General features: G+C 43.8%; 1 protein-coding gene across 2 annotated transcripts in view; it reads left to right on the top strand.

Moving 5' to 3' along the window:
• Positions 1 to 27,785, top strand: part of LOC126213308 (uncharacterized) — a 229,667-nt gene that overhangs the window by 87,769 nt on the left and 114,113 nt on the right. For both annotated transcript variants that reach the window (XM_049940995.1, XM_049940994.1), the window contains exon 6: positions 7,159 to 7,469. In XM_049940995.1, coding sequence (XP_049796952.1) covers positions 7,159 to 7,469 — 311 coding nt within the window. The remainder of the gene's footprint in view (positions 1 to 7,158; positions 7,470 to 27,785) is intronic.

The following is a 27,785-nucleotide window of genomic DNA, read 5'->3' as shown; positions in this document are numbered from 1 at the left end:
TAATGCTGGAATTCAATATAGAATTGGCCCACCGTTAGCATTGAAGACTGCATCCACTCTCGCAAGCATACATTCAGTCAGGAGCTGGAAGATTTCGTGTGGAATGGCAGCCCATTCTTCACGGAGTGCTGCACTGAGGAGAGGTGTTCATTTCAGTTGGTGAGGCCTGGTGCAAAATCGCCATTCCAAAACATCCCAGAGGTGTTCTATAGGATTCATGTAAGGAGTCTGTGCAGGCCAGTCCATTACAGGGATGTTATTGTCGTGTAACCACTCCGTCACAGGCCGTGCGTTATGAACAGGTGCTCAATCGTGTCGAAAGATGCAATCGCCATCCCCGAATTGCTCTTCAACAGTGGGAAGCGAGAATGTGCTCTAAACATCAATGTAGGCCTGTGCTGTGATAGTGCCATGCAAAACAACAAGGGCTACAAGCCCCCTCCATGAAAAACACGACCACACCATAACACCACCACCTCTGAATTTTACTGTGGGCACCACACACACTGGCAGATGACGTTCACCGGGCATTTACCATACCTACACCCTGCCATCGGATCGCCACATTGTGTATCGTGATTTGTCACGCCACACAACATTTTTCCACTGTTCAGTCGACCAATATTTACGCTCCTTAAACCAAGCGAGGCATCGTTTGGCATTTAATGACGTGATGTGTGTCTTATGAGAAGCCGCTCGACTATGAAATCCAAGTTTCCTCACCTCCTGCCTGTCATAGTACTTGCACTGGATCCTGATGCAGTTTGGAATTGCTGTGTGATGGTCTGGATACATGTCTGCCTGTTACACTTTATGACCCTCTTCAATTGACAGCAGTCTTCGTCAGTCAACAGGCGAGGTCGGCCTGTACGCTTTTGTGCTGTACGTGTCCCTTCACATTTCCACTTCACTATCACATTGGAAACTGTGGACATAGGGATGTTTAGGAGTGTGGAAATCTTGCGTATAGAAGTATGACGCAAGTGACACCCAATCACCTGACCACGCTCGAAGTCCGTGAGTTCTGGCGTGCCAATTCTGCTCTGTCACGATGTCTAATGACTACTGAGGTCGCTGATACGGAGTACCTGGCAGTGGGTGGCAGCACAATGTATCTAATATGAGAAATTTACGTTTTTCGAGGTGTCCAGATACTTTTGATTGCATAGTGCACATTCAATATTCCCTGTGAGTCCTATTTGGTCCCACACTCTTGAGAGATATTCTAGAATGGGTTGCACAAGTGATTTCTAAGCGATATCCTTTGTAGACTGATTGCACTTTCCCAGTATTCTCCCAATAAATAAAATTCTATCACCTTCTTTATAAAAGACTGGATCTATGTGACCATTCCATTTCATATCCCTATAAGGTACACCCAGGTATTTGTACAAATTGGCAAATTCTGACTGTGATCATTCTATTATATTCATGGGATACTACATTTTTCATTTTGTGCCGTGCATAATTTTACATTTTTGAACATTTGATGCAAGTTGCCAATGTTTGGATCACTTTCAAATTTTATCAAGATCTGACTGAATATTTAGGCAGCTTCTTTCAGACAGTAATTCACCATACGTATCTGCATCACCAGCAAAAAGTCTCAGGTTCCTATTAATATTGTGTGCAAGGTCATTAATATTCAGCATGAACTACTACTACTTCCCGAACACGCTTCCCTGGAGAACACTGGAAGTTACTTCTACATCTGATAACTCTCCATCCAAGATAACATGTTGTGTCATCCCTACCAAAAAGCCTACAGTCGAGTCACAAAATTCTCTCAGTACCCCATCTGATCACACTTTCGACAATATGTTTGGGTGTCAGATGCTTTCTGGAAATTTAAAAAATGTATCTATGTGACTGCTTCGAACTAAAGCTTTCAATATGTCATGTGAGAAAAGTGTGATTCGGGTTTCGCGTGATAAATGTTTTCAGAATTTGTGCTGACTGACATTGTGGAGATGATTCTGTTCAAGATACCTAATTATACTTGAGCTTAGAATATGTTCTAAGATTCTACAACAAATTGTTGTCAAGGATAATGAATGTTAGTTCTGTGGATCACTTCTACTACCCTTCTTGTAGTTGGGTGGGACCTGTGTCTTTTTCCAAGGACTCTTTCTTCAAGGGATCTACGATAGATTATAGTTAGAAGAGGGGCTATTTCAGCTGCAGATTCAGTATAGAATCTGACAGGGATTCTGTCGGGTCCTGGAGCTTTGTTCAGTTTTAACGATGGCAGCTGTTTTTCAACACCTCTGATACCTACACTTAAGTCACTGATCTTTCCACTGATAGAAATAGTAAATTGAGGGAATTTTCCTGGGTTTTCCATTGTAAAGGAACTTTTGAAAACAGATTTCAGCTTTTCAGCTTTTGCTTTGCTACAATTAATTTCAGTTCCTGTCTCATTCGCTAGGGACTGGACACTAACTTTGGTGCCACTAACAGCCACTCATTACAACCAGAATTTCTTTGGGTTTTATGGAAGATCATTTGACAATATTCTGCTTTGTTAGTCATTGAAGGCAACATGCATTGCTCTCTTGACAACGACACACATTTCACTCACCATCTCTGTATCTGTAGTCCTACTATTTGTTTTACATCTGTTATGCAGCACTCTTGTTTCTTTAGAAGTTTCTTTATAGTGACTGTATACTGTGGAGGGTCCCTCTCATTATGAACTGTTATACAGGATACATATGTCTATATAAATGATGATTAATTGAAACCCTCAGCTGCAGACAAGTGTTGTTGATATACATCGATGGGGACAGCTGAAAATATGTGCCCCGACTAGGAATCAAACCAGGGATCTCCTGCTTACATGGCAGACACTATCCATCTGAGCCACGGAGGACACAGTTGAATAGCGCGACTGGAGGGACTTATCCTTTGCACACTTCCCGCGAGACCCACATTCCCAACTGCCAACAATCTACATACGTAATGTTCCTAATAGATATTTGCCCATCCACTCATTATCGCGCGCACTAAGGTGACGATTCTCGTAAGAGTTCGGGCAACCTGTGCGCGTTCGCACGGATGGAGGTCAATGTCTGGATAGCCGTTCAACTTTATATGAAGATAACAGTACGAGAGAAGGAAAGTTGCTACTCACCACATAGCTGAGTCGCGATAGGCACAATAAAAAGATTCACACAATCATAGCTTACGGCCATTAAGGCCTTTGTCAGCAGTGTACACACACACACACACACACACACACACACACACACACACACACGCGCGCGCGTGTTGCAGTTTAGGCTGATGGTAGGAGAGAAGGTGGGGTGGGGGGAGGGGGTAAGTAGTGGAAAGGAGAAAAATAAAAATAATAATAAAAGAAATTAATAGACTGGGTGTGGCGGTGAAATGACGGCTGTGTAGTGCTGGAATGGGAACAGGGAAGAGGCTGGGTGGGTGAGGACAGTCACTAACGAAGGTCGAGGCCGGGAGGGTTACGGGAACGTAGGATGTATTGCAGGGAAAGTTCCCACCTGTGCTGTTCAGAAAAGCTGGTGTCGGTGGGAAGGATCTGTATAGCACAGGCTTTGAAGCAGTCATTGAGATGAGGGATATCATGTTTGGTGGCATGTTCAGCTAAGAGGTCCACTCGTTTCTTGGCCACAGTTTGCCGGTGGCCGTTCTTTGCAGACAGACAGCTTGTCGATTGTCATGCCTACATAGAATACAGCACAGTGGTTGCAGCTTAGCTTGTAGATCACACGACTGGTTTCACAGGTAGCCCTGCCTTTGATGTGATAGGCAATGTTAGTGACTTGACTGGAGTAGGTGGTGGTAGGAGGGTGTATGGGACAGGTCTTGCAGCTAGGTCTATTACAGGGGTATGAGCCGTGAGGTAAGGGATTGGGAGCAGGGGTCGTGTAAGGATGCACGAGTATATTGTGTAGGTTCGGTGGAGGGCAGAATACGACGGTAGGAGGGCTGGGAAGGAGAGTGGGCAGGACATTCCTCATTTCAGGGCACGACGAGAGGTAGTCGAAACCGTGACGGAGAAAGTAATTCGGTTGCTCCAGTCCCGGACGGTACCGATTTACGAGGGGAATGCTCCTCTGTGGCCGGACTGTGGGACTTTGTGAGGTGGTGGGAGACTGGAAAGATAAGGCACGGGAGAGTTGTTTTTGTACAAGGATGGGAGGATAACTAAGGTCTGTGAAGGCTTCGGTGAGACCGTCGGTATATTTAGAGAACGACTGCTCGTCACTGCAGATGCGATGACCACGGGTGGCGAGGATGCACGGAAGGGACTTCTTGGTATGAAACGGGTGGCAGCTGTCAAAGTGGAGGTATTGCTGGTGGTTAGTAGGTTTGATATTGCGGATATCGCGGCTCGGCATCTCCGCTATATGGTGAGTAGCAACTTTCCTTCTCTCGTACTGTTACAGTCCATCCTGGATTTTCCATTGTTTGATTTATATATGAAGATAGTAACTTTTCTCGAAAGAACAGATACCGTTGATGACTGTGCAGGTTCTCTAGAACAGATGATAATTAATTGAAACCCTCAGCTGCAGACAGGTGTTGTTGATATACCTCGATGTGGACAGCTGAAAATGTGTGCCCCGACTGGGACTCTAACCCGGGGTCTCCTGCTTACGTTGCAGACGCTCCATCCATCTGAGGCACGGAGAACACAGATGAATAGCGCAACTGCGGGGACAATTGGGAATGTGGGTCTCACGGGAAGCGTGCAAGGGATACGTCCCTGCAGTCGCGCTATTGATCTGTGTCCTCTGTGGCTCAGATGGATAGAGCGTCTGCAATGTGAGCGGGAGATCCCGGGTTCGAGTCCCGCTCGGGACACACATTTTCAGCTGTCCACATCGAGGTATATCAACAACACCTGTCTGCAGCTGAGGGTTTCAATTAATTATCATTTATTGTAGAAAACCTGCACAGTCATCAATGGTATCTGTTCTCTCGAGAACAGTTACTGCCTTCATATATGTCTATATCTCTCTAGTGAGTGGTTGACTGGGGTTTCATTCCCAGCCTCAATACAAATTTTAACTCACTGCTTCAGTCTATGTATATAAAATCGCATCTGTAAGAGACCAGTAAAGTCCTTAAAATTGTGTTATTTCATTTGTAATTTTTCTGATTCATTGTCGGATGATTAAAGAGTCTTTACTGATTGGGGAACTTGCATACAAATGAATTGAGGTTTTCTCCGAAGTTTTCAGTTACGTCAGGAGATGAGTCTGTTGGGCAACAGAAGGATCCAGTTGCAATTTTATGCCCACGCCAGATACTGGGTGTAGCCCAATCAGTGTCGCATGCAGCGTCAACTTCTATGTTGACGGATTTGAGTTTCTTGTCAAATGCAACAAATACACCAGCTTCATTTCCCTTTAGCCTATCCTTTTGATATCCCGTTCAGTTTTCCCGAAAAATCTCACTGCTACAATTTTCACATTCCAACCAGCATTCTGCATGGAGTATTATGAGACCTTCACTGCTTTTGAGGATCACTTCGAAATTTGGCACTTCTTTGCGAATGCTTCGGCAGTTAAGCACAATAAAATATGCTTAAGAATTTAGCAATTTCAAGCATTTGTGGTATGTACCTTACCCGTAGAATAGTGAGCAGAAAAAATTAGGAACGGAATTATGGCAAGTGGATCCACTACAACTTGCCATCCTCCCAACATCTGTTTTTATTGTTGTTGTGGTCTTCAGTACAAAGACTGGTTTGATGCAGCTCTCCATGCACTCTATCCCGTGCAAGCCTCTTCATCTCTGAATAATTACTGCATCAACCTACATCCTTCTGAAGCTACTATTGTATTCATTTCATGGTCTCCCTGTAAGATTTTTGCTGCCCAAACTTCCCTCCAGTACTAAATTGGCGATCCCTTATCTCAAAATCTGTCTTATCAACTGATCCCCCCCCCTTTTTTTTTTGCCACAAATTTGTCATCTCCCTAATTATATTCATTACCTCCTTATTACTTACACGATCTACCCATCTGATCTTCAGCGTTCTTCTGTAGCACCACATTTCGAAAGTTTCTATTCTCTTCTTGTCTAAATTTATCCGAGCTCGTCGTCTTGCGGTAGCATTCTCGCTTCCTGCGCAAGTGATCCCGGGTTCGATTCCCAGCGGGGTCAGGGATTTTTCCTGCCTTGAGATGACTGGGCGTTGTTGTGTCTTCTTCATCATCATCATTCATCCCCATTACGTTTGGAGGAAGGCAATGGCATACCACCTCCACTAGGACCTTGCCTAGTACAGTGGTGCAGGTCTCCAGCATCGTCCCCTACTCTGCTCGGAGTATGGGACATCATCATCATCATCATCATCATCATCATCTAAACTGTTTTTCATGGTTTCACTTCCGTAAATGGCTACATTCCAAACAAATACTTTCAGAAGATACTTCCTAATACTTAAATCTGTATTCGATGCTAACAAATTTCTCTTCTTCAGAAATGACTTTCTTGCAATAGCCAGAGTACGTTATATATCCTCTCTACTTCTGTCATCACCAGTTATTCTGCCGCCCAAATGGCAAAACTCATTTGCTAATTTCATTGTCTCATTTTGTAACCTTATTTCCTCAGCATCACCTAATTCAATTGAACTACATTCGATTATCCTCGATTTGTTTTTGGTGGTGTTCATCTTATATCCTCCTGGACACTGCCCATTCCATTCACCTGCTCTTGCAAGTCGTCTGCTTTCTCTGACAGAATTACAATGTCACCAGCAAACATCAAAGTGTTTATTTCTTCCTGAACTTTAATTTGTATTCCAAGTTTTTCTTCGGTTTCATTTACAGCTCATTCAGTGCGCAGAATGAATCACGTCGGGGATAGGCTACAACCCCGTCTCACTCCCTTTTCAACCACCTCCTCCCTTTCACGCCCGGCGACTCTTATAACTGCCGTCTGGCTTCCGTACGAGTTATAAATAGCCTTTTGCTTCCTGTATTTTACCGCTGATATCTTCAGAGTTTCAAAGAGAGTTTTCCTGTCAACATTGACAAAAGCATTCTCCAAGTCTACAAATGCTATACGTGTAGGTTTGTCTTTCCTTCACCTCTCTTTCAAGATTAAGTCTCGGGGTGTGTTCAGGTCTCTCGGTGCACACTGTTCAGACGTGTGATGTAATATTTTCAGAGTGTGGCACCGACTCTGGTGAACTACGGGAAGTGCCGGCACACCGCAAAGTGGAGCGCGGCCAGCTCGATTTCACACGGCAGGGCAGTTGGAGTGGGGGCGTCGTGTCCGCCGTCCCGACTTTGACACCCGACGAGGAGGAGGCTACGAAGCGGAAGGCGTTGGCGGCACTGCAGGAAATGAGTGCGCGGCGACGTCGGGGCAGGGGCCGCGGGACGGCTAGACGGGGAATGCGCCTCCCACCGGCACCGTCGTCCCGTGCCGACAGAGCTGCCGAGCTGGAAGAGAGGTCCGCCGTCGACCTGCCACCGGTGAGTGCTTGCCTCTCCCGTGTCAGACCTTCTGTCGTGTTTGTGTGGCTGGTGGGCATTTATATGCTGCGGTACATCTGATGCGTGCAGTTTCTGACGGGTTTCCCAGTATTTACAGTGGTGGTTGACTAGGGCTGATCTGAGGTTACCAATAAAGTTGACACCATTACCTTTTCCCCAACTGTTTCAAAGTTTCTACATTACCGGTGGAGTTAATATTGTCATCTTGTTCCCGCAATGTTATGATGAATTCCCTACCTAGTCATCTCAAACGGGTGTCTACCTGTGATACCACTCTATTCGATGCATTGCTCTTTTCGTGATTACCCTCTAGAACTATTCCAAATTGATTGCTACAGATAAAAACTGCTTTGTGAAATATATTTAACTAGCTGACCCGGCGAACTCTGTTCCACCTTAAAGCCAATAAGTAATCAGATTTTGGATGTTAAGTTCAATTTTTTATTAGGAAATACAAATAAAAAAATTAAGTATTTTAATGATTCTTTATTCTTTATGGTTTTTGGTGCATAGCCTCCACTGTTCAATTAAGTACCTTGTGTGACACGACATTTTTTGTTTTATTATTAGACGCAAGAACAAACAACGTAGATAGTCTTCCAACCCGTGAACATGCCACATATAATTGACCATGTGAAAAACATGGATATTCCAGATTTAAACCACAAACTTTCAAGCATTGCCCTTGTGATTTGTTAATGGTCATGGCAAATGCAAGACAGACTGGAAATTGAAGTCTTTTAAACTTTTAAACGGCATATCGGTTGGGATCATCGGCATCCTCGGAATGAGAACTTCCTCACCTTCGAATTTTCCTTTGAGTATCGTTGCGTAAATAACATTGTTCATAAATTTACTTACCTCCAAACGCGAACAGTTGCACAGTTTTGGTTGGTTTATGTTTTGCAGCATGGTTACTACAGAGCCAACTTTTAGGCGTAAATTGTGCAGTGGTAAGCCAGGCACATCCAAGGAGTTTAAAAATTCAATTGGATAGGTGGTGGCTTCATCTTCATTTGTTACACAGTCAATAGATTTGAATGAATGCATTTTACCAATGATCCCATTCTGAATTATGTAGTTTAGGTCATCTACATCTTTATACTCAGCTGCTAAAATTGCTCGCTCACTCAACCATACATTACTTTTGTAGTTAGTAATGATGTTTGGGAATACTTTGTTGATAAGTTCGTCTTTCGATGAGGCAAACTTACCGAAATTGAGGAAATTAAATCAATCCGCTCGATTCTTCGACAGGTACTCGACCATTACCGATAGTCAGCAATTGCTCAGAGAAATCTTCATCAGATGTATCATTAACGAGGTGTATACGACCCAGGACAACCCGGAGATCTGGGAAAAACCCAGGAATTTTTTCATCTGGGAGAAAACAGGGAAAAACCCAGGAATGTTTTAGAATTCCGGGAATTTTTCATTGTTTTCAGTCAAATTTTTGTAATTTTGACTGGTAAGAACAGATACTCTTACAAAGAATATTACTGTATCCCGCTACTGCAGAATAATACTTCAGCAGTAAAACATGAACGAGTGAAGAAACGAAAACTGCAAAGTAAATGCGCCATATACAGCAACAAAACGCAGTGCTCCTACAAGCGTCTGCCAATAGCAAAATTTGGCAAAGGCTTTAGGAAGAATATGCAATGATTCGTAACAACAAATTGCCTCCGATGAGCGTGACGTCACAACTTTTTACATTAGATTCTTTTTAGCAGTTACAAGCAGAATCGTGCGCATGCGCCATTGAGTAGTACCTACTCTTTCTTCTGGCTACAGAAATGCGGCTGTTGGCTGTGTAAGCAGCCACAGGTTCGAATGTCTTGTTTCTTTTATGACCTAATGTAAGATCTTTTATTGTTTTACAAGTACGAACATGCAGCTGCCTACGACATCGTAGTGCGCAAACGCGGTGACGCCTATTATCTGGCGCTCTCTGGCAACTGCAGAAACGAACCTATTTCTAACAGGCCGCGGGAAAATATCCCGAATGGTGGTTTGAAAAGCATTACTATCAAAGAAAATTTCCTTTTACGCAAGTTGAACTACGTACGAGAATGTATGATGAATTTCTTAAATCAAGAGCGTTTGAATCTCATTTAAAAATAAACTCTTTGATGATGAGCTATTTTGATGAATTTCAAGCCTAGAAGAACAGACATTTATGTCGTTATTAAAAATTTTAATGGCACATTTCTGTGATATATCTTAAATTGTAATACGCGCATAAAAGACCAACATTATATGTGAAAACTTAGCTTCTCTTCCAGCGTATTAATTTTATAGACCAATATTATAAGTGAAAGCTTTACTTTTCTTGTAGCAACACTATGTATATTAATTTAAACCATTAACTTCTTCTGTTTGTGTGTATTCGCGCTACTTAACAGTAATGTTGCTATTGGCTGACTTCATCACGTTTCATAAGCGCTGAATACCTGGTATCATCGGCTGGTGAAAATCACATGACATGAGCTATGACTGGCTTACAAAAGCGCATCACAATCTCGATTTCAACGCTTCAGAAAGTAATATGCGGTATTTGGTGGAATTCGAATTTATACTTTCGTTATACGAAAATATGCAGCGTACATGTTACTGCACATCAAAGATCTTTCCAAAACGTTTTTTTCCCCTGTGTTTCGTTTTCTAAAGCACCGGGAAATTCTACGCCCGTGTATAAAACCATAACCATTCAAAGGATGGATAAGTTATACAGTTCCGAGAGAAAATGTACTGTCATTTTCACCCGGGAGAAAATGTATTTTTAACCGGGAAATCCGCGAATTTTTCTTCTTTGTCCACGTATACACCCTGATTAAGCAATGCAACTCTCATGTTTGTTGTCAGCTGAAGTTTCATCACATAGCGGCATAGATTTGATGATTTGAGGCAAGCTTTTATTTTGTCTGCAGCCATTGATCTTGGAACTACTGGCAGTGTTTGGCGGCAATCGCCAGACAGTAAATCAGGAATGCCAACAGAGCCGTTTCATGGGCTGCCTCACTTTGCTCTTGTGACTGAGAAGCACAAAGTCGAGCGACACTAACGTGGCGCTCTTTGTGGGCAATTTGTTGTTCTTCTTCAGTCCTGTCATTCGCAATGTTTTGTATCCTTCTTGCATTACGGCTTTGTCGAGAAATATTCGATCGTCTTGGTCATTGCACTGTTAATGATGATTCAAAGACGATACAAATTATTTCTTTAAATTTTTAATTAATGGTATATACTGATACTTAACCGTAGACGTTTAGCTGACATTTGCATTTTGTTGTTCCATGCCAAATGTGTTTTTGTTGTACCACGTTTTATAGTGGTCGAACGGGATAAAAACTATCCTATGTCCGTCTCCACCAACTTTCAGTCAAATCGGTCCATCCGTTCTTGAGTTATAAATAGTGTAACTAACAAGACTTTCTTTTATATATATAGATTTGCGTGAATATAGGCTGCACTTAACTTTTGACACAATATTATAGGAAAAAGTGACACAGGCCACACCACTAAATTTACCTCTGGTTATGAAGTACTACTACTACTACTGCTGCTACAAGGTGGGACCCAAAACATCAGAGATCAACAATTGAGGAAGTCTTCCCAGGCTATCAGTGCAGTCGAGGCATTCTGCGACAGAGTTTCAACAAATTTCCTACTCGTCATCTTCGGGCAAAGTGTCTGGTTCGTGTTCTGTCCGGTTGTTTATAGCCGCTGGACCGCGGGTCACCTGCCTCTCCTCCAGAAGGGGTGTCGTGGTGCGGAGTTGCAGCCGGTAGTGGTGGTCGGCTCCCTGTGCGTGGGTGGGTGCAGTCGTCGCATCCCGACGTAGCGTGTCCGTTCAGTTTTCTGCCTTCGTCAGTTTCGCATCGGGGCATTCTTGTCATACTTTTGTTATTGCTGCATCCTGTACGGTGCTAAGTTGGCAACCGCTATCTCGGTTGACAAGGTTTTCGTAGACTCGTATCTTCGAAGTCTCTTCGAAGATAGTATCCCAGAATCTGTTCGCCATGCACGGCAGCTTTGTTTGTTTGAGAAAGTATGCTTTCCCTATGCAACTGCAGATTTCTCTGTTTGGCTCGGGCAAACGCTCCTTACCTGTTTCAAACAGTGCTGCGATATATGTCGCCGTGTTTGGCCGACGTACCGTTTGCCACTCTCGCATCTGACACTGTAGACTCCGTGTGCCTGTACTTGTAGTTTACCCTTCACTGAGCCTAGCGCGTTTTCGATTTTGGCCGTCGAGTGAAAGACTGTTTCAATGGTGCTCTTTTCTAATATCCTGGCAGGCTGGCATACAAAAGGAACGCGAAGTGCCGGGTGTCTTCTTCACGTACTACTTCTCTCTTCTCGCTCGGTTGGAAAGCGAATATTATCTGTGTCTCAGAATAGCCGTTCTCGTGAAAAGTTTTTCTCAGTTGCTGCAATTCGGCCCGTAAACTCTCCTCGTCTCACACGTCCCGCGCTCTGCACACCTAGACGGTTAGCGTGGATTTGCGTTGTGCTGGACGGTGGCAGCTACTGGCTTTAAGGTGCAGGTCGCTGCGTGTGTTCTTCTTGTAAACAGAATGGCCTAACGTGCTGTCAGTCTTCTTCTTTATCGTGATGTCGAGGAAAGGCAGACATCAGTTTTCTTCCACCTCCTCGGTGAATTTAATATTGTCACGTACGCTGCTGACGTGGTTAAGAAATTCTTGTAGATTTTCTTCACCACGTGGCCAAATCGCAAACGTGTCACCCACTTAGCGGTAGGACACCTTTGATTTCAGATGTACCATTTCGAGAGCCAGTTCTTCAAAGTGTTCAGTGTACAGGTTTGCGATACGTGGCGCCGGCGAGAAACTTGTGGCCACTCCGTCTATCTGTTGGTAGAATTTACCGCCACATTGGAAGTATGTGGTAGTGAGTGTGTGGTAGAGCAGTTCCACTGTGTCACTGTCTAAGTGGTCCCTTAGTAATGTCGAGGGCCTCGAAGTACCCGTGTGAAAAGGGACACGACATCAAAATTGAGCGGGATGTCTCCTCTGTCCAGATGTTTCCCTCGAAGAATCTTCACAAACTCCGTCGAGGTTTTGACACGGTGAGGACAGTGGCCGAGAGAGGCTTCAATAGCTCCACCAGGCATTAGGCTATTTCATAAGTTGGTGAATCTTTTACATTGTACCGTATCTTCCTTCGTCGTCGGCGTTGTCGTTGTTGCCGTGAGGCACTGTTATACCAAGAGGAAAGGCGAGTCGATCTTAGAGCATGAGATGTGGTAACCTTAAGTCATTGACAACACACAACGGTCACGGTAGCACGTGATTCCAGAATAGCTGCAGTAGTTAGGATCTACCAACTACCCCCTCTTGACCAGGTCCCCAAAACGTAACTTCGAAGCAAATTGTCCTAACGATCGTCTATAAAGGCTTCGTACAACGATAAGAAATGTTACAGTTTATGGAATAATAACAGATACGACCAAACTGTCTTGTTTCTTCTGTTTTATTTAACGTAACTTTGTTCAAAGTTTTATTTCGCATTGACCACTCATTCACACCCTGATGTGGAGTACATGCGAGTGCGTGAACCCTAACTCCCAAGTTCCATCGAAACCCTTTGACGAACAGTTTTGGTTGCTAGACACCAACAGTCAATGATAATGATACAGTATTTCGTAAGTGACTCTTCTAGTTTAGCCACCACCCTCCACGAATGTGTGTGTTAGCCGTAAGACAATTACACACTTTTCTCTCCGGTCCGCTATTATTAAGGGTTCGCGTTAAAGTTAATGGTTTTCTCCTTTCCACAATTGGAGCCAGCTCTCCGCGATATAATTAAAAAAAAAAAAAAACAGCCTCAATTCCGCGTCCGTCGTGAGATGCGTATAGATTTGTCCAGGAATTGACCGCCCTGTAGGTGTACTCAATTTAATGACCACACTTCGCTATCCGCGATTTCGTGTAACTAAATGTCCTTTTGTTACTCTGATTGTATACCGTAGTTATTTAAAACTCGCCCCTATATTTTTTCACTATGCACAATTAGCACTTCTTTACTTGCTTATTTCTAAGAGTAAACGAAAAAAAATGACGCCGTATCTTCGGCTTCGTCGATATAAAGCAAAACACCTCAATATCCCCACTTTTACCTCTTCTTATAGGATTGGCTACCTTACTCATTAATTTACTACATATTATTTCCAATAACACTAAACAGGTATCGCCGTTATATTTTAATTGTATTCAAATGCATGTTATTATTATTATTATTATTATTATTATGACCGACCAAATCGTAACAAATTGCACGGAGTGCGTTTTTAATGATAGCTTTACAGTCGCCCAGCCTTTATTCGTGCAATATTATATATAAATATACAGACAGGACCGAAAGATCGATCTCTCTACCGTAACCAATAGAGGCAAATACACTATTCGAGTTCCGTTACATCTATCTTGACTCGGATTGTTACAACGTCCATTATAGGACATAGTGGAACTCCCTTCTTGTGTATCATTCGAAGTCCGTACAGGTGTGGCGGTATCGGTGCTCCGGGGTACAGCCTTCTAACCGTATTCTTGTCCGGAGGCGCATGATTAGCATTGCTGATGCAGACGAGGTAGAGGAGCCTGCTGTCCAGCGACTGTGAAGAACCGGACAGGGCACGAACCGGACACTTTGCCTGAAGATGACAAGCAGAAAACTTGTCGAAACGTTGCCACAGAACGACGCCTCGACTCTGCCGATAAACCGAGAAGACTTCAGCGTCGAGATTCACCGAGAAAGTCTAAATTCACATATCTGAGACGCGTTGCAGTTCCACTCTGATGTCTTCAGCCGAGTCAAAACGTCACCTTTTCAATGTGATTTTCATGTTTGGGAGCAGGTAGAAGGCACAAAAAGCTATGTCTGGTGGCTACGGAGGGTGTAGGACCGTTGACATGTTGTTTTTGACCAGGAATTCCTTCATAATAGGCAATGTGTGCACGGGTGTGTTGTCGCAGTGCACTGACTCTGGCCATCTGTGCCGAACATTTTCTCCCAGTTGCTCGAAACGTCACAGTAAAACTGCCTGTTGACAGCGTGACCAGGTGAAACAAACTCCGTATGCACTATTCCCCGAATGTTGAAAAAAATGATCAGCACCGACTCCGTTTCACTGTGAACTTGTCGAACTTTTTTGGGTCTCGGAGAAGATGGCATTTTCCATTGTGGTGACTGCTGCTTCATTTCAGAATCGTAATCGTAGACCTAAGATTTATGACGTGTCACAGCCCTAGATAAGAATTTTGGACGTCTCCAGTTCTTTGTTGCAGTTCTGTGCACGTCTGAACCGTGAGGTTTCATCGGTTCATGCTGAGAACGTGAGAGACAAACTTGAGAACAATTCTTCTGATGTTCAGTTCGTCGGCTAGAATTCGTTGACGTGTACCGTATGACAGCCCGAGTCTGTTACCAACACCGTGAATTGTGTGCCTTAGGTCTTTGTGAATCGCATCTGGCACTTTCGTGATCATTTTCAGAGTTGTGCAGGTTGACAGTCGACCAGAATGTTTTGTCATTTATCATGGATTCTCAGCCTTCCTCGAGGCTCTCGAATCGGTCAGATGGTTTTGTTTGATGCGACACACTCTCTCCAAATGCCTCTGTCAGCATGGGGCGAGTTTCGTCTGCAGTTTTCCTCAACTCGAAACAAAATTTGATGCAAATCCATTGCTTCTTCACATTATCCATTTCACAATTTGCATTGAAACGCCTTGACACACACACAAAAACAACTCACTATTCCGTGCGTCAAACACGATGCAAGTTGTGCCGCAGTAGCTAAGACCTGTGATCGAGACACCTAGTGGCTGAATGTCGTATTGCTATAGTTCAATTCTTTTATCTTAGCGGTTCACGCATGCCCGCCCAGGTGCGGGAGATTGCTGCGTTGCCAGTTGTATGCGCCAAGAGAAGCAGCGCCATAGTATAATATAGTTTGCAAACTTAACGTTTAGGGGGGAGCGCGCAGATTATGAAATATAGCCACCATGGCCGCATTAACCCTTTTGCTGCTACAGAGACGTGCTCCCCTTGTCATCACTGCACTGCTCGCCTTTGCAGTCGCATGGTGTTCCGACTGCTTTGACACACTTTATCATTCGATTTCACAAAAGCTATTTCGCCCAAAAATTTGATTTTTACACATCTTCTTGACTGATACCTTCCCCCCATAAATGACTTAATTTTGTTTCGATGTTCAACGCAGTTATTGTGCAGCATTAGATGTAGTAAACCATTGCACGAAATTTTGAAGAGTTTGCAGAGGTAAAAGTCCACATCGTAAACTTTTCCGTATGGTTGATTTTACTTGCCACTAGAAATTTCAAAAAATTACATTCAAACTAATAAAATTCATGAAGTAAGACACTTCGATATTGTTTTTAAATAAAGAAAATATTAAGCACCGAACAAGGCTTGAACTCTGAACCTTTCACTTAGCAGCCATACACTTCAACAATTACACTAACATGGCTCGTCGTTCAATGCAGCTCCCGGAGGACTTTAAAATATCACGCAAAATACCGACAAACACTGTTGGTATGACTATGAATTACTCACGTTTCGTCAAGTACAATGGGAAATAACAATTACCGCTGTTCTTTATTGCGAAAAAGCGGCTAGTGAGAATGATACAAACACCTTTCCTAGCTATCGCCTGAATTAGGAGGCTTATTGCTTGTTTGGTTTAATTAATTAATAGAATATGAAGCAATTGGTATAAAGAATGCTTTTTCCAAACTTTCTATAAAAAAAGTCTGCTATCAAGACACTGCTTTTGTTCAATTACTTTATTTATGACTGAACGTTTCTAAAACTGAAGACACTCGTCCGTGCTTTGCTCTGCAGTCGAGCTCTGGCAGCGTCGTTCTCTGTTCATTGGCTGACTGTGTTTTGTGACATCAGATGCGCAGAACGAACCTAAACTCGGCCGCCGTCATAAATGACGCGCAGTTTACCTATTGATCGGCACAATGAAAGTCTCGGACTTTTTGGATAGCACCTCACACGTACATGATGTAGACACTAAACATTATTGGCAGCCTTACATAACTGAGCAGTTTCAAGGTATCCACTGTCATCATGCCGAGGAACATGGAAAGTGGGAAGCTGGATGTAGATTTCATGTATATGAAAAAAACCTTTGTGGGTCGTGTGCAAGTGAAAGAAACTCATGAATAGTTCGAAAAGTCTGTTCATTTTGAGGACAAAAGTGCGAATATTCAGATGTGGAAAAATATTTTCGTGATTTTGTAGTTCAAAACAGTAAATTTGGGTATGCTGTTACAACTGGTATTGTTCAAATAAAAGGCTGCAAAATAGAACATTTTGCCAATGGAATTTAAAGTTTCACATAGTTGCGTTCAGTGATTTATGCAACGAAATAATCTCTCTCTTTGTTGTGGAACCCCAGTTGTGCAAAAACTACCTCAGGCATACAGAAAGAGTTCAATATCTTTATCACATCGGATGATGCAAAAGTTTTTATTTACATTCACAAATAGCAAATGCAGACCAAGCACAGGTGGTCTATTTTTGTGTGCCACACAGAACTGTAGTAAATAATGTCGGGCAACGTGCAAATACGTATGTGGGCTGCTGAAAAGTTGGAGTTACTTTCTTTGAGGGAAGCTACTGTGTCATCTTAGAAAATCACTTTCTCTGTGAAATATGCTCACTATTTTTATTTACTTAAATTTGGCATATTTCGTGACAGTAGCTTTTCTGTGAAATGGTTACAAGATGATATTTGTCTTCAGTTGTCTAGTGGAAGTATGATTCCACAATCCAGTTTTTGTCGGCTGCAGAAATGACCTGGTTCAATGCGTTTGCCTCCTTTTTGGTGCTTCAAATACCATTTCTTCGAATGTGGTTTCTTCTTAAAGTTTATATAAAAAATAGTTTTATATATATATATATATATATATATATATATATATATATATAATAGAGGGAAACATTCCACGTGGGAAAAATTATATATAAAAACAAAGATGAGGTGACTTACCGAACGAAAGCGCTGGCAGGTCGATAGACACACAAACACAAACATACACACAAAATTCTAGCTTTCGCAACCAACGGTTGCCTCATCAGGAAAGAGGGAAGGAGAGGGAAAGATGAAAGGATGTGGGTTTTAAGGGAGAGGGTAAGGAGTCATTCCAATCCCGGGAGCGGAAAGACTTACGTTAGGGGGGAAAAAAGGACAGGTATACACTCGCGCACACACACACATATCCATCCACACATACAGACACAAGCAGACATATTTAAATATGTCTTTACAGAAGCTCTCCTGCGAACCATGCAGAACTAGCACTCCTGAAAGAAAGGATATAGCGGAGACATGGCTTAGCCACAGCCTGGGGGATGTTTCCAGAATGAGATTTTCACTCTGCAGCGGAGTGTGCGCTGATATGAAACTTCGTGGCAGATTAAAACTGTGTGCCCGACCGAGCTTCTGTAAAGTTTGGAATGTAGGAGACGAGATACTGGCAGAAGTAACGCTGTGAGCACCGGGCGTGAGTCGTGCTTCGGTAGCTCAGATGGTAGAGCACTTGCCCGCGAAAGGCAAAGGTCCCGAGTTCGAGTCTCGGTGGGGCACACAGTTCTAATCTGCCAGGAAGTTTCATATCAGCGCACACTCCGTTGCAGAGTGAAAATCTCATTCGGGAATAAATTTCATCATTGTGTGTGTTTTTCCAACCTCACAGTCTGATTTTGCACTGGTGTCATTGCAAAGGTCCGTCCGCATACACCTCCGCGGTGTACACCTAGGCCGCAGATTCGTCTGGATGTTTCGGACTACCCTAAGGACTCGGTTACTCCTGCCGCTCTCCACTGTCACTTCCTCTCGATTCTTGACGTGTTCCGCGGCTCTCGAGTGGTTTACACCGATGGCTCGATGGCTGACGGTCACGTCGGGTTTGCCTACGTCCACAGAGGCCGATTTGAACAGCATTCCTTGCCCGATGGCTGGAGTGTACTCACTGCACAACTGGTGGCCATTTCTCGTGCATTTCAATATATCCGTTCGTGCCCCGGCCAATCGTTTCTTCTGTGTACTGATTCTGTAGTGGTTAATAAAAAAATAAATGGAGAAGAGAGATCGTGAAAAAGGGAAAGAATGAAAAGCAAATCGGACTTTGTATTACGGAAAAGCTATCGGACTTCGTTATTCGGAAAAGCTATTGTTGGGGTGGTCCTTGTGGCGTTTTTGAGCAAGAGTTAAACCAATTTCCACTACAAAAATTTTTGAAAAAGAACAGAGAATAACAAAATGTAACTGACGGGGAAATGGCGTAGATAAGAGTTCATCCTTTACCAGGTTAACATGTCTTCTTTCGTGCGGCGTCCAGGTCTTCAAAAATCTCCTTCATTTCTGTGTGAAAAGTCTGCTCCGAAATCTTGCAATAAGTTTCATTGTCCAGGAATTTCTAATGTATCCAAAACCGTCTTGATATTAAATGCAATTTATTTTAGTTGCTTCTCTCCATCCTCCGAATTTCATAACAACTTCCACAATGTCTACACATTAATAAGTTTTTTCGTCTTAATCAGATCACGTCTGCCTTAAGCTTCGGCTATCAAGAGACAAACAAAAAACGGATAGAAAACAAAAAAAGAGTTACCATTTTTGTATTTTCTCTGCCGTCGAGCGCTCATACCGCTGCGACGGGATATGTTTTATCTGAGGGAACGAGTGTAGCGCGGCGAAATTCTAAGTCCCGCTACAATTCCTTGAGCCGCCTACAAGCTGTTGACCAGTGCTACCCTCACCACCCTTTGGTAGCGTCTGTCCGGGAGTCCATCTATGCCCTGGGACGGTCCCATCGTTCAGTGGTGTTTGTGTGGACCCCGGGACACGTCGGCATCCCAGGCGACGAACTTGCCGACAGGCTGGCCGAACGGGCTATGCGGAAACAGCTTCTGGAGACGGGCATCTCTGAACCTGACCTGCGCTCTGACTTACACCTTAGAGTTTTTCGACTTTGGGAAACGGAATGGCGTAATACAGGGTGATTCAAAAAGAATACCACAACTTTAAAAATGTGTATTTAATGAAAGAAACATAATATAACCTTCTGTTATACATCATTACAAAGAGTATTTAAAAAGGTTTTTTTTTCACTCAAAAACAAGTTCAGAGATCTTCAATATGGCCCGCTCCAGACACACGAGCAATATCAACCCGATACTCCAACTCGTTCCACACTCTCTGTAGCATATCAGGCGTAACAGTTTGGATAGCTGCTGTTATTTCTCGTTTCAAATCATCAATGGTGCCTCGGAGAGAGGTGGCCGAAACACCATATCCTTAGCATACCCCCATAAGAAAAAATCGCAGGGGGTAAGATCAGGGCTTCTTGGAGGCCAGTGATGAAGTGCTCTGTCACGGGCTGCCTGGCGGCCGATCCATCGCCTCGGGTAGTTGACGTTCAGGTAGTTATGGACAGATAAGTGCCAATGTGGTGGCGCTCCATCCTGCTGAAATATGAATTGTTGTGCTTCTTGTTCGAGCTGAGGGAACAGCCAATTCTCTAACATGTCCAGATACTGTAGTCCAGTTACAGTAGCACCTTTGAAGAAAAAGGGACCAAAAACTTTATTGGCTGAAATGGCACAGAAAACGTTCACCTTAGGCGAGTCACGTTCATACTGAGTTGTTTCCCGCGGATTCTCAGTGCCCCATATACAGACATTATGACGGTTGACTTTCCCGTTAGTGTGGAAAGTTGCTTCATCACTAAACACAATCTTTGAAACGAAAGATTAATCTGTTTCCATTTGAGCAAGGGTAAAATCACGCTGACGCCTAGTCAACAGCGCCTCTAGCGAACAAATGTACAACTAAATGAAACTTTATCATCATCATCATCATCATCATCATTTAAGACTGATTATGCCTTTCAGCGTTCAGTCTGGAGCATAGCCCCCCTTATACAGTTCCTCCATGATCCCCTATTCAGTGCTAACATTGGTGCCTCTTCTGATGTTAAGCCTATTACTTCAAAATCATTCTTAACCGAATCCAGGTACCTTCTCCTCGGTCTGCCCCGACTCCTCCTACCCTCTACTGCTGAATCCATGAGTATCTTGGGTAACCTTGCTTCTCCCATGCGTGTAACATGACCCCACCACCTAAGCCTGTTCGCCCTGACTGCTACATCTATAGAGTTCATTCCCAGTTTTTCTTTGATTTCCTCATTGTGGACACCCTCCTGCCATTGTTCCCATCCAACTTTATAGCTCCCTTAATTCGCCGACAGATAGTGCTTAGCTCTGCCTTTTGTCGTTGCAGAGTTTTAAATTCCTAAAGTTGTGGTATTCTTTTTGAATCACCCTGTAGTACGCACAACAAAGTCTGTGTCAATAAGGATACTACGAATGTGTGGAAAACTTACGTGCGGGCCTCTCGCAGGGAATCGGTTGTCCTCTGCCGGCTCTGCATCGGCCACACTTGGGCGACTCAGGGTTACCTCATTCGCCGTGAAGACCTGCCCGAGTGTCGGTGTGGCGCCCAGTTGACAGTGGCCCACATTCCGGTACTCTGTCCCACTTTGACTGCCCAGCAACGAAATCTCTGGTTACCGGACTCACTGCTGCTAATTTTATCTGACAATGCCTCATCAGATGATTTAGTTTTAAGTTTTATTTGTGAGGGTGGGTTTTATCACTTTATCCAAGTTTTAGCACATCTTCTTTGTCCCTCTGTGTCCTCCACCCTTGTGCTTCTAGGATTTTCAGTAGCCCAAATTGTGCAGTTGTGGGCGTTGACGGACCCTCGGAGCGTGAAATGAGCTTCGTCGGTCCACAACACGTCACTCAACCAGTCGTCATCTTCCGCCGACTTTTGAAACGCCCACACCGCAAATGCCCTCCGCTTCACTAAATCGCCAGGTAACAATTTACGATGCCGATGGGTTTTGTACGGATAGCATCGGAGGGTACGCCTAAGTTCCAACCGAACAGTAGTGTATGGAATGCCGGTGCGACGTGCGACTGCAAGAGCGCTGACTTTCCCGTGCGTAGACGAACCCGCTACAGTCTCCATTTCTTCGGGAACTTTCAGGGCTTGTCTTCAAAATGACATGTATGATATCTGTACAGTGTTTGGTTCTTGCGCAATAAATAATTGAAAGTGTTCCCGGACTTCATGTACACCCTGTATTAAACTGTAGAACGCTATACGGGATCAACACAAAAAACGTAATTTGGCTGCCGAACTTCCTTCCCAACAAAGCGAAAATGAAAAAAAAATTTGTGTAGTGCAGGATAGCCATGTTTCCTCACGGCATAAATCTTATATTTTGTTATGGTGTAAATAAGTACGCTGATCAGAAAAATTAATAACTGGCTTATTATAAACGTAGCGATCTGTTAATCGCAACGATATTCCACGGGGACCGTGTAAGTCCTTGACGGTTCAGCGCACCGTTATGCGTCATATTTAATGAAAATTATCTCTGATTAGAATGCTGGCAGTGTTCTGTAATGTATTCTCAAGATTTCGTTTGCATGTGCTCACCTTTTTTCAATAACAAAAAAAGTTCCCCGTATGCCAAGAATCCGGTAACATCGTCAGAAAATGCATTTTAGAAAAGTGTCCCTAATCGTGTTAATAATTTATTCCTGCACCTGCCAGGTGTACCGGTATCAAATGAGCGTTTTTTTTTAAATGAAACGCTAATTTTGGATTGAAAAATAAAAAACATTTTAGTCAAACTACTGACCATTGCTTTCTATACATTTTAGCCACCTTTCTGGCAATTTGTGGACACCACGCCAATAGAAATGTTCGTCTTTTGAAGTAAACCAATCAGACACCCAATTTTCCACTTCTTCGTAGGAATCGAAGTGTTCCTCAGCCAATGCGTGTCCCATTGATGAAAACAAATGGTACTCGGAAGGGACCAAGTCTGGTGAATACGTCGGGTGGGGTGGCAGCTCCCAGCCGAGTGCTTTGATTGTATCCTGAACCAGTTTTTCTTTGTGTGCAGGTGCATTGTCGTGTAAAAAAATTACTTTGCCACGTCTTCTGGCCCATTCTGGTCTTTCTTCGATCAATGCATGGTTCAAGTTGATCATTTGTTGTCTGTAGCGATTAGTATTCAGTTTCACCGGGTTTTAGAAGCTCACGGTACACCACACCTTTCTGATCCCACCAAACACATAGCATTGTCTTCTTGCGAATCGATCTGGTTTTGCAGTCGATGTTGACGGTTGTCCCGGATTAACCCACGATTTTTTCCATTTAGGATTTTTAAAATAAATCCATTTTTCATCGCCAGTAACAATTCGATGCAAAATTGATTTTCTTTCATGTCTTTGAAGTAAAATTTGACAAATTGTTTTTCGGTTTTCCATCTGTCTTTCATTCAATTCATGTGGCACCCATTTTCAACACTTTGGGATCTTTCCCATAGCTTTCAAACTGTCAGAAATTGTTTGTTGTGCAACATTCAGCATTGCTGCCATTTGCTTCTGACCCAAAGTATCATCTTCATCCAATACTGCTCGCAATTTGGCATCTTCGAACTTTTTTGGCGGTCTTCCACGTTCCTCATTTCTTACATCAAAATCATTATTTCTGAACCGTTGAAACCATCTTTTGCACGTTGCTTCTGATAGAGCACGATCACCATATGCCTCGACAAGCATTCGATGCGACTCTGCAGCACTTTTTTCAAATGAAAACAAAAAATCAATGCTTTCCGCAAATCATCACTTTCTGGTACAAAATTCGACATTGTTAACACGATGAAAACATACGATGTTGTTTGTTCCATGGCTTGATGTACACTAAATATCTTTGGCAGATGTCATACCAACCAAACAAAACAAAAATTAAGGCTCGTTCACAACAACTGTTCTCTATTGACACATTTGTATCTTAACGCTCATTTCATACCGGTACACCCGGTAAAATCTAAACGTGGCGCAGCCCGTCCGGAACACATTGAGGCCAAAACTTGTGCACTGAATAGTTAGCATGTTTGAGCGAGTTGAATAAAATTACGCGTGTGTCCTGTGCCGGCCTCCGTGGGCGTCACACACAGTGGACCTCAAGAAGTTCCCTGTTGGTCAATCACTGCCAGGGGACATTGGCTAGTAAGTACAGGGTGACACAAAAGAACTGGAACATTTCCACAATTCAATAAAACTAGAAGTGATGAAGGAAAGAAACTGCATTCATAGTGCCGGCCGGAGTGGCCGAGCGGTTCTAGGCGCTACAGTCTGGAACCGCGCGACCGCTACGGTCGCAGGTTCGAATCCTGCCTCGGGCATGGATGTGTGTGATGTCCGTAGGTTAGTTAGGGTTAAGTAGTTCTAAGTTCTAGGGGACTGATGACCTCAGATGTTGAGTCCCATAGTGCTCAGAGCCATTTGAACCATTTGCATTCATAGTAATCGAAGCTTTACAACTTTGCCATTTACGAAACATTTATGGCATTTATCATTTTTTTAAAAAATACGTCTTTTAGATGGCGTCCTCCTGTACGAATACATTCGTGAAATCTGATGGTGAGATACCTCAATGGCCGCTGCAATATCTCAGCTGGGGTACTGTGAATCGCATCCCGAATTCTCTGTTTTAACTCGTCCTGGGTTCTTGGTCGAGTCGTCTAGACTTTGCCCTTGAGGTACCCCACAAGAAAGTCACAAACGGGTAAATCTGGCAATCTAGAGGGCCAGCCGGCCGAAGTGGCCGTGCGGTTCTAGGCGCTGCAGTCTGGAACCGCGTGACAGCTACGGTCGCAGGTTCGAATCCTGCCTCGGGCATGGATGTGTGTGATGTCCTTAGGTTAGTTAGGTTTAAGTAGTTCTAAGTTCTAGGGGACTAACGACCACAGAAGTTGAGTCCCATAGTGCTCAGAGCCATTTCTAGAGGGCCAGGGAATGTTACCGCATCGTGACGTCACACGGTTGCCAAACAATTCTCGCATACATGCCATTGATTGCCGTGCAGTATGTGATGTCGCCCCGACCTGTTTAAGCCAGGCTGCCTGAACGTTTGGAAAGGTGTTCGATGCAGGTGTAACGAAAGTTCGTAACATCCCCATGTAATGATCGTCATTGACAGTTATTGTTACCCTGTTCATTAGCGAAAAAATACGGTCCGATAATCCCACGAGATGAAACACCACACCATACTGCCACTTTACTAGCGTGTAAAGGGCGCTCATGAACGTCATTAGGCTTTGTGTTTGCACAGTAAGTTCAGTTTATTCACATAACCTGTGATGTCCGTCCCCGGTAGCTGAGTGGTCAGCGCGACAGAATGTCAACCATAAGGGCCCGGGTTCGATTCCCGGATGGGTCGGAGACTTCTCCGCTCAGGGACTGGGTGTTGTGTTGTCCTAATCGTCATCATTTCATCCCCGTCGACGCGCAAGTCGCCGAAGTGGCGTCAGATCGAAAGACTTGCACCCGGCGAACGGTGTGCCCGATGGGAGGCCCTAGTCAGACGACATTTACATTTACCTGTGAGATGAAAATGCGCATCTGACATCTACAACTTGTTTAGAAATTCGTCGTCATTGTTTATTTTTGTCATCATTTGCTGACCGAATCCTTATCGTAACCGCTAATCGTTGTCCTTCAATTGGTGCACCATCTGTAGTTTGTACGGATGAAATTTTATATCGAGAGGAAGAATTCTGCAAACACCCTCCCAGGACATTCCAACCACTGCTGCTTGCTTACCAATTGAACGCTGTCAGCTTCGTAAGACAGACTCGCGTACATCATCAATGCTCGCTGGAGAAGGCACACTTCTTGGCCGTCCTGTTGGTTTCTTATTGAGGGGGGACGCCGTCTCTTCAGAGTTATTAATTCAACATTTTATGGCTTGTTTCGATGGAACGGCATCATGACGTCCTACATTATAAAAACATCTACATGACTACTCTGGAATTCACATTTAAGTGCTTGGCAGAGGGTTCATCGAACCACAATCATGCTATCTCTCTACCATTCCACTCCCGAACAGCGCGCGGGAAAAACGAACACCTAAACCTTTCTGTCCGAGCTCTGATTTCTCTTATTTTATTTTGATGACCATTCCTACGTATGTAGGTTGGGCTCAACAAAATTTTTCACATTCGGAAGGGAAAGTTGGTGACTGAAATTTCGTAAATAGATCTCGCCGCGACGAAAAACGTGTATGCTTTAATGACTTCCATCCCGACTCGCGTATCATATCTGCCACACTCTCTCCCCTATTACGTGATAATACAAAACGAGCTGCCCTTTTTTGCACCCTTTCGATGTCCTCCGTCAATCCCGCCTGGTAAGGATCCCACACCGCGCAGCAATATTCTAACAGAGGACGAACGAGTGTAGGGTAAGCTGTCTCTTTAGTGGATTTACCGAGCGAGGTGGCGCAGTGGTTAGCACACTGGACTCGCATTCGGGAGGACGACGGTTCAATCCCGTCTCCAGCCATCCTGATTTACGTTTTCCGCGATTTCCCTAACCGCTTCAGGCAAATGCCGGGATGGTTCCTTTGAAAGGGCACGGCCGATTTCCTTCCCAATCCTTCCATAACCCGAGCATGAGCTCCGTCTCTAATGACCTCGTTGTCGACGGGACGTTCAACACTAACCACCACCACCACCACCACCACCACCACCTTTAGTGGACTTGTTGCATCTTCCAAGTGTCCTGCCAACGAAACGCAACCTTTGGCTCGCCTTCCTCACAATATTATGAATGTGGTCTTTTCAACTGAAGTTGTTCGTAATTTTAACAACCAGGTACTTAGTTGAATTGACAGCCTCGAGAATTGTACTATTTATCGAGTAATCGAATTCCAACGGATTTCTTTTGGAACTCGTGTGGATCACCTCACACTTTTCGTTATTTAGCGTCAACTGCCACCTGCCACACCGTACAGCAATCTTTTCTAAATCGCTTTGCAACTGATACTGGTCTTCGGATGACCTTACTAGAACAGCATCATCTCCGAACAACCTAAGAGAACTGCTCAGATTGTCACCCAGGTCATTTATAGATCAGGAACAGCAGAGGTCCCAGGACGCTTCCCTGGGGAACACCTGATATCACTTCAGTTTTACTCGACGATTTGCCGTCTATTACTACGAACTGCGACCTTCCTGACAGGAAATCACGAATCAAGTCGAAACTCCCTCTACGCCGCCACAAAACTATCATCGTTTTATAAAACATTTTTATGGGTAACGCACTCTGTTTTCCGTTACACTGATCCATGATTACTGAAATGGCGGACTGTTTACTCGCTAACTGCCATGAAGCCGCAGTGCTGCCACCTGCCCATGGCTGCCACTACTCATTTCAAACATTCCCGTTATTCTGTGTCAACCTGTACTTTTCAGTGTCAATAACCTTCGCCAACAGCCGCATGTTTCTGTCACGACTTCGTATGAAGCATTTCTATAACGATTGGAATTCGCGATATCCAGTGGTTTATAGCGCTATACGATAAGTTCGTTTATTTGGCTAAAAGCGTGTGGGGCCAAAAGATAGCAAAATGAATTGCCGAAACTGGTTGCTTTCAGAATAAAATAAAATATCTTAAAATAAACGGCTGTTGGTGAAGGTTGTTGACATTGAAAAGTTCTCAAGAAGTACTGGAGTCGTTAACTTTGTTGCCGTGCACAAGATACGATTGCATGCCCTGCTTCTTTCCTCATTGCACACGTTCGTGGGCTAACGAAGAACACATAGGTAAGTTTTTTTGCAAACGTCATCATTAAAAATGTTGCCGTACTAGTTTAAAGCTGACAGGGTAACAAGCAAGAAGCAGTACCAATGAGCAAAAACGCAAGGTTTCTGTGTTCCAGCTTCATTTTTTACCGATACAAATATAGTAAAAGTGGAATTAAGTGCATTACGAAAGCATCTTTTTCACATCACGTCCTTCTCTTCTTGTTTAATTGAAATACACTGAAGAGCCAAAGAAACTGATACACTTGCCTAATATCGTGTAGGGTCCACGAGCACGCAGAAGTACCGCAACACGACGTGGCATGGACTCGACTAATGTCTGAAGTAGTGCTGGAGGGAACTGACACCATGAATGCGGCACGGCTGTCTATAAATCCGCAAGAGTACGAGGGAGTGGAGATCTCTTCTGAACAGCACGTTGCAAGGCATCCAAGATATGCTCAATAATGTTGATGTCTGGGGAGTTTGGTGGTCAACGGAAGTGTTTAAACTCAGAAGTGTGTTCCTAGAGCCACTCTGTAGCGTTTCTGGACGTGTGGGGTGTCTCAT

This window comes from Schistocerca nitens, chromosome 11 (assembly GCF_023898315.1).
Source record: "Schistocerca nitens isolate TAMUIC-IGC-003100 chromosome 11, iqSchNite1.1, whole genome shotgun sequence".
Taxonomy (NCBI): domain Eukaryota; kingdom Metazoa; phylum Arthropoda; class Insecta; order Orthoptera; family Acrididae; genus Schistocerca; species Schistocerca nitens.
Note: the sequence above shows the minus strand (reverse complement) of the source record. Positions and strands in the feature narration are given on the sequence as shown.